This window comes from Dysidea avara, chromosome 8 (genome assembly GCF_963678975.1).
Source record: "Dysidea avara chromosome 8, odDysAvar1.4, whole genome shotgun sequence".
Taxonomy (NCBI): Eukaryota; Metazoa; Porifera; class Demospongiae; order Dictyoceratida; family Dysideidae; genus Dysidea; species Dysidea avara.
Window position 1 is genome coordinate 10,588,041 of NC_089279.1, and position 16,803 is coordinate 10,604,843.

The 16,803-nt window shown below is 34.7% G+C and overlaps 1 protein-coding gene across 1 annotated transcript; it reads left to right on the forward strand.

Annotated features, from left to right (window-relative positions):
• Positions 1 to 535: 535 nt before the first annotated feature.
• On the forward strand, positions 536 to 3,352 carry LOC136264640 (collagen alpha-1(X) chain-like). The gene is made up of 11 exons (XM_066059416.1): positions 536 to 609; positions 672 to 749; positions 820 to 1,011; positions 1,074 to 1,127; positions 1,185 to 1,220; positions 1,341 to 1,394; positions 1,449 to 1,499; positions 1,654 to 1,720; positions 1,784 to 1,872; positions 1,935 to 1,979; positions 2,091 to 3,352. The coding sequence occupies exons 1-11, from the start codon at positions 550 to 552 to the stop codon at positions 3,213 to 3,215; spliced, it is 1,851 nt and encodes a 616-aa protein (XP_065915488.1). The 5' UTR covers positions 536 to 549; the 3' UTR covers positions 3,216 to 3,352.
• Positions 3,353 to 16,803: the final 13,451 nt, after the last annotated feature.

Consider the following 16,803-nt stretch of genomic DNA (forward strand, 5'->3'; position numbering starts at 1 on the left):
TTTACAATATCATGTAACTACATAGCAAATAAGTGAATATGGTACATACTAATGTTGTTATTGTCACACATTAATAGGCTGTTAATAATCATCTGTTCTAGATTAATGGAAATAACCCTAGTAACCTGTAAATTGTATTATACGTAGTAGCTATAGAATCTTTTTCTATCCCTTCTTAGTTACTTATAGGCTATAGATCATGTAGTCATAAGTATGCGGTTAGAAACTTACACTGTAGCACAGAATGTGAAATGATGTGATTCAACCAGACATTAGAACCTGCTGACATGAACTTCAGATACGGATTTATGTTAGCCACAAAACAGCAACTCCAGACCAAACAATTAACATGTATAAAATTATTGAAAGCCAATAAGAAGAAGATAGGAAATAGTAACACACTAGTAGAGCTTTCATTGGTCAACAGTGTTGTCTGGTGTAATTAAAATAGTGTGGGATGTTACCTTATATGGAACATGCTAAATGTGTATATAAGGAGCAGTGCTATGGACAAAGTTCATCATTAATCAGAGAATAAGCTACTCAACAATGAAACTGCTTCTTCTACTAACAAGTTTGGCTACTGCTCTACTGCTAGCTACAGCAATAGTAAGTCAATTGTTCTTACACTAGTCACCATAATGATCACATTGTTATGTTATTCTCTATAGGATAATTCTACTCACCCATCATGTGGTAATTGTACATACAGTACATTCAGAGGAACCCCTGGACTACCAGGACCACAGGTACACACTACACTAGCTATTACATGTTATGTGTAGTCATGTGTCTCCTTTGTCACCACCACCACTGTAGGGTCCTAAAGGTTATCCGGGTGATGATGGACCTCGTGGTAGGTCAGGTCAACCAGGCACTCCTGGAGCTTATGGACCAAAGGGAGATGAAGGTCCCCAAGGTTATCCTGGACCCCGTGGTCCTAAAGGAGAATGTAATCTTACTGATGGACAACCTGGCCCTCAAGGGAAAATGGGAGAACCAGGACATAAGGTATTGTACTGCAAACATCACTTTAGCAAAGTTTAATTAACATCTTATCATTGTAATCTTAGGGTGTTACTGGATACAAAGGAGTTCGTGGTCCTAAAGGTTATCAAGGAGAAAAGGTAACTACCACCCTAATATTGTTAGAGCTATTTAATGAGTGAGTTGATCTCTTGTAGGGACAATGTTGTCTGCATGCACCACCTGGATATCCTGTAAGTAATGCCTGTTACATGTGTGGTGTTTAACAATCATTATAGCTATAGCAACGAGTGACATTACATGGTCTACTATTATTTAGCTATTTGTTATACTATTTAATTTGTTGTCTACAGGGCGTCCCTGGTGATGAAGGTCTTTACGGTGAACCTGGAATGACAGGAGATCCGGTGAGTGAATTTAAATATAATACAAATTTATATTACTATATGATGATATTACAGGGTCCACGTGGTCCCAAGGGACAGAAAGGAAGCACCAGGGGACTCTGGAAGGTATGACAGTTTGTTAACAATGATCACTATCAGTTTTCACCATAATATTATTTTTCTTGTTTACATGTAATGTACAATACTTAGCTGTATGCAGTGTATAGATAATAGCCAAATGACTGTGTCAGTTGTGATGATGTTTGGTATCAATTTACAGGTCATAAAACAATTTGATAATATGGTCAAGTATCTTGGACTTCAGCTACAGTCATGTTGTAAGGCAGGTATGGATGATACAAAATGGTTGACAGAGAATCAGTTTTGATTACCTCTATCCTGTATAATAGCTGGACATCAAGTCACATCAACAAAGAGAGCAACACGTGATGTAAACACCCGTGCAACATCACAATACAGTTGTCCTAAACAAGGCACAGTGAGTTCTCCACTACTACAACAACCAAACAATTGTTCATCACATACTTTCAACATATTTAGTTTGTACAAGGAGAACATGGGTCTGAAGGACCACAAGGACCAAAGGTATGTGGTCAATAAACAATAAGCAGTGACTATGTATCCAACTATAATACCTAGGCCTCTTATTACTACACTAATATTCTAATAGTTGAAATCATACTATTACTACAATAGGGAGAGATGGGTGATAATGGTAGTAAGGGACCTAAAGGATACAATGGATTACCTGGAACACATGGATTTGCTGGTAAACCCGGAGATCAGGGACCACCTGGACCTTATGGACCTAAGGGATATCCTGGAGAGCTCCAACAATGTCAGAAATGTACAGAAATTCCTGCAGTGAAAGGAGAGAAAGGAGAACAAGGTGAACCTGGGGACCAGGGACATCCAGGTTACAGGGGACCTCAGGGACCTCTTGGAGATGATGCGCAATGCCTCATCGGTAGACCAGGTATCAAGGGAGTACGTGGTCCAGCTGGAAAAGATGGATTAAAGGGAGATATTGGTCCTGTTGGATATCCCGGCCTTCCAGGAGTTCAGGGTAACCTTGACAATGCCACACGTGTAGAAGAACTACTTGAATACATTGCCACGTTCCGCTCTTCTTTCTACCAATGTTGTTTTGGACAAGACTATGACTCAAATCTTAAAAGAGCAATTGATGCTATAAACTTTGAAGTGAGAGAACGACGTGATGTTGGAGCTACCAATGATGACAACACAACATGCAAATACTATGTAGATTATGAAGGTGGCAGTCCTTGTAACCATTTCTTCACATATTGTCCATTTACAAAAGGACCAATGGGATATGCTGGTCCACCAGGACCCAGAGGAGACCCCGGTAACCAAGGTTACCCCGGACCAGATGGACATGATGGACAAGATGGACTACCTGGTCCTAAAGGTCAGCAGGGTAAGAGGGGACCACCCGGACCACAAGGACCTCCTGGAGATGACACTTATCGAATATGTCCTACACAAGGACCTAAAGGACAGAAGGGAGTTCCTGGTGAAAAGGGAGACAAAGGTCCTCGTGGTGATGTTGGTTATCCTGGTGCTAAAGGAGAAGCTTGTCCACCTTCTGTTGGTCCCGATGGAGCACCAGGTATACCCGGTTATCCTGGAGTGAATGGAGAGAAGGGAATGAGAGGAGCACATGGACCACAAGGAGAAAGAGGAGAACCAGGTGATAACGACATCACTCAAGGACAATTGGATGAGTACAAGTTACGACTAGACCAACTGGCAAGTATTGTTGCCACAAGAAGTTGCTGCTACAATCCTACCCACTAAGACATGATTACTGAACTAACTACGTATGCATATTTATTTATGTCTTTGTATATAGATGTTATATTTTTACATACAGCATGTTCTTTTAACAATGAACATTTTATCTAAATATATGTTACTTTTGGGTACAATTGTAACTTCATTAACTTCTGAAAGCTTTTCATGCCCCTAAGGGCTTTAATTAATAATACAGCAAGTGTTTTAGGATATACTATTGGCTTTAAGTTGCATACACACTTGACTACTTCTCACTCCTACTCACATTGTCATTTTCCTTGCCAAATCAATGATGTTAGTTCCAGCAGTGGCTGAATACAGCCACACTAGCTAAGTTACTGTAGAAAGTTGTTCTGAAATGACTTACTTGAACCAAATGACCAAATGAAAGTTCAATATAGAATAGACGACTAACTATACAGAATATTCCAAACTGAGACTCTGCCACATTCAAGAAAGTTCTTGTATTTTTTTACACCAATGCATTAAATTTCAAACATGCAAACATCCTGTATAAAGTAATGAACATGTTTCTGATATTTCATATTTTAATGTATTTCAAAGTGCCCAATGCAAATAATGTTATAGATTATATAAGTGTACACTAAAACCAGCTAAATAACAAGAACACTAACATTATAGGATTTCCATATAGCCAAACTCTTTGTAGTACCTGTGGTACTGTGAACTCTTCATTTAGGAAATTTCCCCTTTTAAGCATGCACTCACATTTGTATGTATTATGACATGACATCATTTACACCAGCAACAGTGAAGTCTCCTACAACTGGTTAGTTCACAGGTGGACAAAGTATGAGAGCAGTTGTGATGTAATATGTCCCATGACCAAATAGTGTAAAAATGCTAAATTAATAGAATCACTATTAGTACGTGATTAATATACTGCACATACAAGGTCCTCTTGCAAGCCTATACAGGAAGTGAAAATGTGTAAGGTTTCAGTGAAATCATGTATATGTTATAAATTTTTCATAAAGTTTACATACATTCTCATTAAAGTTTTATTAAATATTTTCCAGTGCCTACGTACCAGTTGACCTCATAGTAGGGTCCTCTATACTGGTGATATAATGATTTATTGGAGCTGCTGTCTTGCTGAACTACAAACCACTGCTTGAAAGGAAACAAGCAGTTATCAACATAATTATTTAAAATAGTATACTGGATGTATAGGCTGTATTTTACATATTTATATACAGGTAATTGGCTATCAGTAATAATTACAAATTGATATTATGTAGATAGTATATATTAGCACAGTCTTTTATATTAGTGGGGGATATTATTACACAAATCAAAACTATACAAGTGATTCAATGTACCTCTTAATTCTATTGTTATAGCAATGAAGACGTATCGAGTACATGTATAGCTATTTATGTATATATAATGTCAAGCTGTGTATCAGCTCTGCCATACGATGGCTTAGTATACAACACATAATTGAGGTATTTCTTCTTTCTGTTAAAACAGAAATATGAAGCACAAGCAGAGCCGACAACATCCGCAGGACCTATAATAAGGAAGAATGTATGTTCATTGTTGTAGTGGCAATGATGATTAAGTTAGACAATTAGTTTATGTAACAAAATGGTAACCGAGAAGTTATTTAGAAAAATTGTGAGGTCATGCACTAATTATCCTCATGATGGTCATGTGATTAAGCTAAAGTGATTGGTTTATCCTACAAGCAATACTTATTATCTATTGGTGTAATGGTGATTGAATTGCAGCTTATATAGCCAAATCATTTAATATAGTTTTGCACATTAGCTCAAGTATGAAATGTATTGCTCACAATAGTGTGCATGAGTTAATATAGCTGACTAGTGTAAAACTAATTAAAAAATTAAAACGTAGGAATGGAGATTACTGAAAAAGTAAAGAAGCAAGAGTCAAACAAGCCAGCATGTAGAGATCTCTATTTGGATCCAAGCAAACATTGATACAGAAGTATTCTCAGTACTTACCTGCCCCTTATTTATGGAAACTACTATTTTTCCTTAGTCTCTATTCTATGCCATATTCCTTGAGTCCAAATAGAGACCTCTCTGTGTTTAACATGCTGGCCTGTTTGACTTTTGTTTTTTACTTTTTGTGAAAAGGAGTCTTTCACACACACATCCAATTTACCAACTTTGATGACTCATAACTGATTGGAAATGGATTTATTGACTAGCACTTTGGTCAGTAGTGAGTATCAACATGGCTTAGTGGATGGAGAAAATTTCATGATTATGTTTCTTTACCATAAATTATGGTTTTACAAATTATGGAATTGGTCCCTTTTTGCAAATCTGGTTACATAATATGGAATTCTGTCCTTGATAGCTAGTACATATACGTACTGTACATGGTTTGAGACAGACTCATATGCACTTTTATCTGATTCCTGTCAATTAAATAGATATAAAAGTTGTCTGTGATAAACAAGATTACTAATGGTAGTACCACTGCCTGCCTTTATATGTATATTAATAGTTGACACAGCTGCAACACAATCCATTTGGTGGCTTTTACACATCCTTAGTAGTTGACAGTAGTGGAGTTCATGTCCTTTCTATTTTTTCATTCACAGACCACTTACATACAGGTATATGAAGATTGCAGGGGTTCATGCACAAATTGGAAAGGAAGGATGTCTTATATACAGAGTTATAGTATTGTAGAATAAAGGACACAACTTGGACAAATTAAATATAGAAGAATACAAGCAAACACGAGACTTTCCTTATGCAGAAGTGCAACGTTAAGACAAATTCTACACCCAAACACAGCAGAGGTGTTAACGTGTTAGCCAAGTATGAAATTGGAGCAGATATGCTTACATGAAGTGAACCACTACTATGTAAACTTGTCTAGTTAGATATGTTGTTGTTTATTAACACATTGCAACAAACAAATGATGCACCCACAAACCTGCCAGAAAGCACCAGCTTTGAAGTTATGGACATTAAGTTGTTGATCTAAGAAGTTATAACATAAAGTTGAGAAGCAGTTGTTGATCTAAATTTATTCAACAACATGTATAGCTACTACAGAGCAACTTGTTTGTATAGCTGAACTCTTTACAGGGTGGTTTTTTGGTTGCTGAACTCTCTACACGGTGACTTGTTTGTAGAAGAATTCTCTACAGAGTGACTTGTTTGTAGCTGAACTCTCTACAGTGTGACTTGTAATGTTCTGAATCTTTACAGCGATATATAGATACATACCACTACGTAGCAGTAACTAACAGTTTTATCAATAGTAGTATTATAGAAAGCTGCAATAACAATGGTATACAATGGTGGTGATAGTTTGAACAGCAGTAGGTTATATATAAGTACATTGCTATTATGGTGACATAACGTTATTTCTTTTTGATCAAATTGTGGGAATTGAATTTGTTTTATTTTGCAATAAATAATTGAGCACTTAGAAACATCTTTTTAGGCCATGTGTGTATATATATTTACATTAATTTTATATCCCAGTGAAGTCAAACTTCAAGTGTTTATTAGAAACCCAATTGTATGATAGTTATTGCCCTGGCAGTAACTGCTATTATAATACAGTCTGGTAAGGTGTGTAATTATCACTTTTGTGTGTATAAATTACTGTACAGCAAATGTAGCATAGGTAACACAGCAACAGCAGTTTAAGCTTGCTATTAAAGCCATATTTAAAGTGCCTGCAAGTGTTTCATAGGGAAAGAAGTCATCAGTTATTCCACAGCAGGTGTAGATTATTGTAGCTTTTGACACTCATGTTTGGCTTTGCCTTGGACTTGTGTTGATATTCTATACCCCCTCCCTGTGATGCATCTTGTTTTTGCGGCAATGAAAACATATTTCATTTAATGAATTATTTCATAATTACCACCTCTCACCCACCCACAACACATTAGCAGTTGTTCTGATACAGTGCATATCAACACGCATTTTAACCACTAAGTCCTGTATACAATATGGTGATGAGGAGGATGCTTGAAGTATCTTCTTGCAGCCTTACATATGTACATAAAATATATGAAGCCATACATTAAATAGTGAAACAATATAGTAACTTTCCTAACATTCTCACAAACTAAAAATTTATAGAATAGTTCTAGTATGTATGTATATAGCTATGTATTCATGTGCTAGATGAGCTGTCCATGGTGTCCTATACTGGTGGTATATGACCAGTACTTAGTAAAAAACTGGTGTCACATTGTAATAGTTTAGCAGGGAATTTGCACAGTGAGACACTGATTTTCTGGTATACACACAACATACACAATATTTATAAATACACACACCAGAATAACAGATACATTACACATGGTGAATACCCTTGGTCACTATAGCAGCTGCCTTGCTGGAATATACATAGCCAGTAGTGGTCTATGTACTGTAGTGTACAGTAAATGAGAACAAACACGTCAGTACTCTACACATTTTAAAAACGTATAATTATTATGTGTTACTAGATGTGCTTCATTATGTACAAATATACTTGCAGAATTTGTGACTCATATAAGTGGCTCAACTAGACTGGAACATATGTTATATCTATAGCTACACAAATATAAAGATGATTCAATGCACCTAGATTTTCATTCTGTCATTTTTGAAGAAGTAAATGCTGTATATCAAGACACTATCATAATGCTAAGCATATAGTGTAGTATAATTAGCACTACCATATCACACTTAGTGTGCAGTACTGAATGAAGGTATTTCATCTATCCGTCAAAACAGACAACTGAAGCACAAGCAAAACTAAAGGACAAGCTATAACGTGGAAGATCCTGTTTATTGTTGTGGATGATTAGTTAGAAAAGTTTACACAATAAAAACCATGAAGTTGCTTAGAGTAATGAAATCATTAACTGATTATGTGCCAGTTGTGCCTCATGATTAACATGTGATAGAAATATGTGTGGGAAGTTGATCCTAATAAAAAATTATAGCTAAGCAACATACATTACAATACTTATTGGTGTAGCTAATAGTGATCATAGCCAATTGTCAGTAATGTTGCTAGTTTATACTATGTACGTATTTTTACAATAATGCATATGTATGGGTTTATATGGATGCATTTAGAATGCTATTGACCATTGGTCCCAGTAATAGCTTTATGATATCACAAAAGTGATTGTACAATTTTAAGTCTGCATGATACATTCAATCTGAGCAAAGTGGGACTTGATTGGCTACAAATAGTTGTCATTAGAAACTAACTTAAAACTATAAACATGTTTTAGTTTCAGCATTACATCATGTCTTATATAATACTATGTCTATAGCTGCACACACAATAATTATAACACTTCTCAAAATAGTTGATTGTCAAACACCAATACATAATGTATTTTTAGATATGTGACCAGATTTGTGAAAAGGGGTCTTTTACACACATCCAATTTACTAACTTAACTTCAGATTAGAAATATTAAGTGCTATCCCACTAGGGACCTGTGAGAAGGCTAGACCTGTAAATATAGGGAGTCAGAAACATGTATCTAAAACTGTGAAGAATGCTGAAAAAAATTCCAGACCCAGTGTTGACTTCATCCCCCACAACATTCAATAGCTATATTGGCTAGAATGGTCAGTAGTGAGTGCCAACATGGCTTAGGGGGATGAAGAAAATTTCAGGATTATGTTCTTTACCATAAGTTATGGTCTTCCAAATCATAGATAGATTATGTGAAAGACCCCTTTTGCAAATTTGGCTACATATAATAATTATGGAATTCTGTCCTTGATAGCTAGTACACATATGTACTGTACATGGTTTGAGACAGACTCATATGCACTTTTATATGATGCACTTTTATATGCTTCCTGTCAAGTAGATATAAAAGTTGTCTGGGATTAAACAAGATTACTTAATGGTAGTACCCCTGCCTGCCTTTATATGTATATTGATAATCATCACTTTTTTTGCACGCAGCTACAACACACTCCAATTGGTGGCTTTTGTTAGACGAACATATCCTTAGTAGTTAGCAGTACTGGAGTTCATATCCTTTTTATGTTCATTCACAGACCATTGATATACAGGTATATATATAGGTTGCAGGGATTCATATATTGGAAAGGAAGGATGTCTTACGCATATACAGAACTGCAGTAATATAGAATATATAGGACACAACTTGGACAAATGAAATATAGATAACAAGCAAACATGATTTCAACTAGACTTTCCTTATACAGAAGTACAACATTAAGATAAATTCTACACCCAAACACAGCAGAGGTGTTAAAGTGTTAAGTATGAAATTGGTTTAATACCAGATATGTGTTACATGAAGTAAACCTCTGACTACGTAAATACTAGAATTGTCTAGTTAGATGTGCTGTTGTTTATTAACACATTTCAATGAACAAACATTGCACCCACCAACCTGCTGGAATAGCGCTACTGAGCTTTGAAGTTATAACATCAAGATGTCGATCAAAGAGATTATAACATAAAGTTGAGAAACAGCTGTTGATCTAAATTTAATTCAACAACATGTATATGTAGCTACAAACATACATACAACTAGCAGTAACTGACAGTATTTTATTGTTAAATGTTGTCTTATAGAAAGTTGCAATAACAATGGTATACAATGGTGGTGATAGTTCTTCACTTCTCCATAAATTTATTTGCAATATCAGCTAAGGCATACTCTTGAGTGCATCTCAATGGGCTACACACATTACGTACATAATATCCTCCTAAGCCAAAAGGCAATGTTGCACAAATAATGCACTTCATGTTTTAGTACAAAATCTTTTATTTTAGTAATAAGACTTTAATCCCAGACTGTGGGTATGCTGGTATGCAGACTTTGTGTATCAATGACAATAGAAGTATTTCACCTTTTACTGAAACATGAAACTAAACATTGACAACTTTCTCATGTTGGAAAAGAAAGATTGTGATCATCATTGTGGTGGTGATGATGGTTAAGCTAGACAAGATTACTATGGTAACCAAGAAGTTGTTTAGAAGAATAATGAGATTGTCTATTATGGATAGGAACTGATCCTGAATGAACACTATTGGTATAATGCCAGCCACCACACTAGATCTTTTACTGTAGTATTGCATACTACCTTAAGTGTATAATTTATTGTAGCATATTTTATGCTAGAGCTCTCAGTTTACATCAAATGGAGGGAAAGAGGTCATGATATACATTATCAACTCTTGTTAGTATACAGTGATTTCATTAAAGAAGATCTGCAGTTGTTGACTGTACATGTGGCATGTATACATATTGTACATGCATGTAGTGGCTGCTAAAACTATATATGCTACACATGTTGTAACTAAGAGAAGACATGATTTTGTGTGTACTTGTTAGTCAAATTGTGTCCCATTTACTGTATAATATTGCAGCTGTGTAGAGATATCATAAAGATTTCCTTTCAGTTTAAGAATCCTTTAAATGTATATGTACTTGTATGATATGTATAATGTGCACTAATCATAGAACTGTATAATTATGAACATTGAACCTGCACTTTTATGGGAATCCTAATACAGTATACATATGTACGTACTGTACGTGGTTTGTGAAAGACTCATGAACTTTTATCTGCTTCCTGTCAAGTAGATGTAAAAGTTGTCTGGGATAAACATGATGACTTAATTGTAGTACCACTGTCTGCATTTATACTCGTATATTAATAATTATCACTTATTGGGAACAGCTACACACAATCCAACTGGTGGCTTTTACACATAATAGGAGTAGCTGGCAGTACTGGAGTTCATGTCTTTTCTATTTTAATTCACAGACCACTGATATGCAGGCATGTATATGAAGATTGCAGGATTCAGAAATTGGAAAGGAAGGATGTCTTATATACAGAGCTGTAGTATTATAGAATAAAGTACACAACTTTGGACAAATGAAAATAGATAACAGGAAAACATGATTTTGACTAGACTTTCCTTATGCAGAAGTGCAACATTAAGATAAATTCTACACCCAAACACAGCAGAGGTGTTGACGTGTTAAGTATGAAATTGGTTTAATGCTAGATTATATGTTACATGAAGTGAACCACTGACTACGTAAATACTAGAATTGTCTAGTTAGATGTGCTGCTGTTTATTCACAGATTTCAACAAACGTTACACACACCAACCTGCTGGAATAGTACCAGCTTTGAAGATATAACATCAAAGAAGTTATAACATAATATTGAGAAGTAGTTGTTGATCTAAATTTAATTCAACAGCATGCATATATAGCTACAAACATATTGACAGTATTATAGCTGATTTATTAATTGCTGTATTATAGAAAGTTGCAATAACAATGGTATATACAATGGTGGTGATAGTTTTATCAGTTGTAGGTTACACTATAATAGCATATACATTGCTATTATGGTGACATAACATTATTTCTTTCTGATCAAATTGTGGAAATTGAAGTTGTTTTATTATGCAATAAATATTTGAACACTTAGAAACATCTTTTTAGGCCATGCGTATTATTAACACATTAATATTATATCCAGTGAAATCATAAGTGTTTATTAGAACTTGAATGTATGATTGTTATTTCCCTGGCAGTAACTGCTATACAGTCTGGTAAGGTGTGTAATTATCACTTTTGTGTGTGCAAATGTAGCAAAGAATTGCATAGGTACTGCAGCATCAGCAATTTAAGCTTGTTATTAAAACCCTATACTAGCTAAAGCCATATTTAAAGTTCCTATAAGTCTTTCACAAGGATAGAAGCCAGTTATTCCACAGCAGTTGTAGATTATTGCAGCTATATTGACACTCATCCTTGGCTTTTTCTTGGACTCATGTTGATATTCTACCCTACTGTGATATGTACATCTTATTTTTGTGGCAATGAAAACATGTTTCATTTAGATATTATTCGTTAATTATCTTAGCTAACTTGTGGATTCTAAGCAATTTGGAAAATTCCAGTGACATGAGACATTGTGCTAAATTCTTCAGTGCATAGAAATAATGTAACAATCACCTTGTCTCCACCTCTATACATACATTGTACCTTTGGGATTGTTCACAACTAAAGAAAAAAAATCCTTTTATCCTCAATACAGCACCAAGATGTGTATAGTCATGTTTGTTGTGCCTAATGACAACTAATCAAATCTCATGTTACTCAGATTCAATGTGTCATAATTGTACAATCACTTGTGAAGCTATTACTGGGTGGGACCAATGGTTAATAGCATTCTAAAAACATCCATATAAATCCATAAACATTATCGTAAATATACATAATATAACTTGGTAATGTGTAACATTACTGACAATTGGCCTAAGCTGCAGTATGATCACTATTAGCTACACCAATAAATTGATGTACGTATATTACTTATAATTCTTTATTAGGATCAACCTCCCATACATATTTCTATCACATGAAGCATGACTCACATGTAATTAGCAGATGATCTTATATCAACCTCATGTATGGTTTTTGTTGTGTGTAAACTTGTCTAGCTTAATCATCATCACCACGACAACTGTTACAATAACAGGATTTTCCACATTATAGCTAGTTCTTCAGCTCTGCTTGTGCTTACAGATAAATGAAATATCTTCATGCAGTACTGCACACTAAGTATGATGTAGTAGAGCTAATATACTACACTATATGCTTGGCATTATGGTAGTGTTTTGATATACTCCATATAGCTGCATCTTCAAAAATGACAATGAAGATCGAGGTACATTGAATCATCTATATATATGTGTATAGCTACGTAGGTAGCTCATACATTCCCAGTCTAGTTATATGGGTCATAAATTCTGCAAATATTTGTAGATAATAAAGCACATCTATGTAACATAACAATTATTCTTTCATTCACGACAGGATTTTATTAAATAAATGTGTAGATTAGTGATGTGCTTGCTCTTGTTTACTGCCACAGTGCATAATCCACTACACAACTAGCTATGTACATTTCAGCAAGGCAGCTGCTTCAGTGAACAAGGGTATTTACCATGTATAAGTATGTAATGTATCTGTTAATTTGTGTGTGTATTTATAAATATTGTGTATGTTGTGTGCATACCAGAAAATCAGTGTCTCACTGTGTGGATCCCCTGCTAAAATACTACAATGTGAGACCAGTTTTGTACTAATTGCTGGTCACATCACCACCATGGACAGGTCTTTTGGTACATGCAAAACTACATACATACTAGAACTATTCTATATATGCTTAGTTAGTGAGGATGTTTGGAAAGTTATCATATCATTTCACCATTTAATGTATGGTTTCACATATTTTATATACTTCCCATGTAGGATACTTCAAACATCCTCCTCAACATACAGGACTTATATTAGTGGTCAAACTGCATGTTGATATGAACTGCACCAGTACAACTGCTGATGTGCCATAGGTGGGTGAGAGGAACAATTTATTTGTTGAAGTTTGCAGCTATATAGGTGTTTCACGGTAAAGAAAAAAACTGCATAATTCAAAGGATTTTAAAAGTGCGCCATTGTTCATTATGTATACTTATTATCTTTACTGTTGAAATTTTGAGCCATATGTATATAATATATATATATAATTTATTATTGTTATATATATATATATATATATAGGCTTGAGGTGAATATTCATGTTTGACAATCAACTATTTTGAGAAGTGTAATTATTTTGTGCAACTGCTGACATAGTGTAATGTCGTGATATAATGTTTTATGTATATGTTGTAAGCATTTGGAGAAATATAGTTATACATACATATGTGCATTTCTTTTCTGCAGTCAGCTTGTAAAGTACTGATACGTAGGGAATTCTGTTCTTGATAGCTAGTACTGAGACAAACTCATAGTTATGCACTTTTATCTGCTTCCTGTCAAGTAGATATAAAAGTTGTCTGGGATTACTTAATGGTAGTACCCCTGCCTGCCTTTATATGTATATTAATAATTGGGCACAGCTACAACACAATCCAATTGATGGCTTTTACACATCCTTAGTAGTTGGCAGTACTGGAGTTCATGTCCTTTCTACTTTCATTCACAGACCACTGATATACAGGTGTATTAAGATTGCAGGGATTCACAAATTGGAAAGGAAGGATATTTCATAGTTTCTGTATATAGAGCTACAGTATTATAGAATAAAGGACACAACTTGGACAAATTAAATATAGATAGCAAGCAAATGTCATTTCAATTATAGATTTTCCTTATGCAGAAACACGATGTTAAGATAAATTCTATACCCAAACACAGCAGAGGTGTTGAAGAGCTAAGTATGGTTTAATACCAGATGTGTTTACATGAAGTGAACCACTATATGTAGCTAAATACTAGAATTGTCTAGTTAGATGTGTTGCTGTTTATTCACACATTTCCACAGACAAATGTTGTACCCATCAATCTGCTGATATAACTACGTAGCAGTAACTGACAGTATTATAGCTGATTTATTAATTACTGTTTAATAGAGAGTTGCAATAACAATGGCATACGATGGTGGTGATAGTTTCTTCATTTTTACTTATATTGTCAATAAATCTATTTGCAATATTAGCAATGGGCTGCACACATTATGTACATTATCCCTCCTTAAACCAAAAGATAATGTAATGTTGTACGAATAATGCATTTCATGTTTTAGTACAAATTCTTTTATAGTCATGACACTTTAATTCCAGACTTTTATGACTGTGTATGCTGGTATGCAGACTTTGTGTATCAATGACAATAGAGGTAGTTCACCTTTTGCTGATTCAGAAATATGAAACTGAAGCACAAGCTAAGTTGACAACTTTCCATGTTGGGAAAAATTGCGTTCATTGTTGTGGTGGTGATGATGATGATTAAGTTAGACAAGAATGCATGATAGTCAGGAAGTTGTTTAGAAGAATAATGAGATCATCTAAGAATATGGGCAGGAGTTGATCCTGAATGAATACTATGGCAGCTACCACAATAGACCTTTTTTACTGTAGTATTGTACCCTAAAGTTTGTATTGTAGTATATAATACACTAGAGTTCTCAATTCACACATCAAATGGAGTTTCATATTGCTTAGCAAGAGGTCATGATATACATTATTAACTTTTGTTACATCCAGTGGTTTCATTTAATAAGATATGCAGTTGTTGATTGTAAATGTGGAGTGTGTACACATGCACTACGTAGTTGCTACTACACACGTTGTAACTACATAACTTACTGAGAAGACATGCTAGAACCTAAAAATGATGATTTTGTGTATGGTCCCTATAGTTATGATTCTTCTGACCAAGAGAAGGACATAACTGACAAAAAGGTGTAGAAAAGCTCTAGCATCTTTATACACAACTGATAGAAAATATCTAAGAGAAAAGTTAACAAGTAGTACATGAATATACCTGTATGTCATGCTATGAGATTTTGTCTCTTAACAACATTCCAAAATTGATCAAAACATATTTCTGCTCTATCTCATCCTGGCATAGTATATACAATTACCAGGCCTACACTACCAGGTTTACATTGTCATGTAAATTATGCACAACACTTTTTGGCAGTATCCCTTATCTACCTACACCTAGCCAATAGGTGTATGTTGGCTGTACCTTCATTACACACTACAGCTATTTTATACATAATCTAATTATTGGATACCACTACAACACACACCAGTTGGTGGCTTTTGTTATTAAAACACATCCTTGTAATGTTAGGATTCCCATAAAACTGCAGGTTCAGTGTCCATTTACAGTTCTATGATTACTATGACAGTTGAGAACATTTTATGTATTATACAAGTACATATATATTTAAAGGATTCTTAAACTGAAAGAAAAGATTTATGGTATCACTACACAGCTGCAATATTAGCTACAGTAAATAGGACACACTTTGACTAACAAATCAGTGAACATTTTGTACTGCAAACTCAGTCATAATCCGTGATCTAGGATAAAAGCTTAGCTTACAATTGTAGTCTGTTTGACCTTTTGTGTGCCGATGTGAAGGATCGAACCTACCAGACTAGCTCAATGCAGGATATTATATAATTGATGACCTACTAATAAATGTAATTTTACACAAATAAAGGTATAATTTTCAGGTTTGATAATGAAGTTTATGCAATCTTTACAATATCATGTCACTACATAGCAAATAAGTGAATATGGTACATAATAATGTTGTTATTGTCACACATTAATAGATTACTTAACAGAAGCTGTTATGGATGGATGGGAGTAACCCTAAATGGTATACAGTATAGAATCATTTTCTTTCCCTTGTAAGCTATTATAGGATATAGATCTTAGTCATGAGTATACAGCTAGAAACTTACATTGTAGCACAGAATGTGAAATGATGTGACATCAGAACATGCAAACATGAACTTCAGATACTCCATTTATGTTAGCCACAAACGGCAACTCCAGACCAAACAATTATCTTATTGAAAGTACGGTGGCAGCCAATAAGAAGAAGATAGGAAATAGTAACACACTAGTAGAGCTTTCATTGGTCAACAATGTTGTCTGGTGTAACTAAAATAGTGTGGGATGTTACCTTATATGGAACATACTAAATGTGTATATAAGGAACAGTGTTATACACACAGT

Bases quoted from the DNA above. Each gene is read 5' to 3' on its own strand.
- LOC136264640 (XM_066059416.1), top strand. From the start codon at position 550: ATGAAACTGCTTCTTCTACTAACAAGTTTGGCTACTGCTCTACTGCTA. The intron at 610-671 runs GTAAGTCAATTG...TATTCTCTATAG, and splicing joins TACTGCTAGCTACAGCAATA to GATAATTCTACTCACCCATC. The intron at 1,873-1,934 runs GTGAGTTCTCCA...CAACATATTTAG, and splicing joins GTTGTCCTAAACAAGGCACA to TTTGTACAAGGAGAACATGG.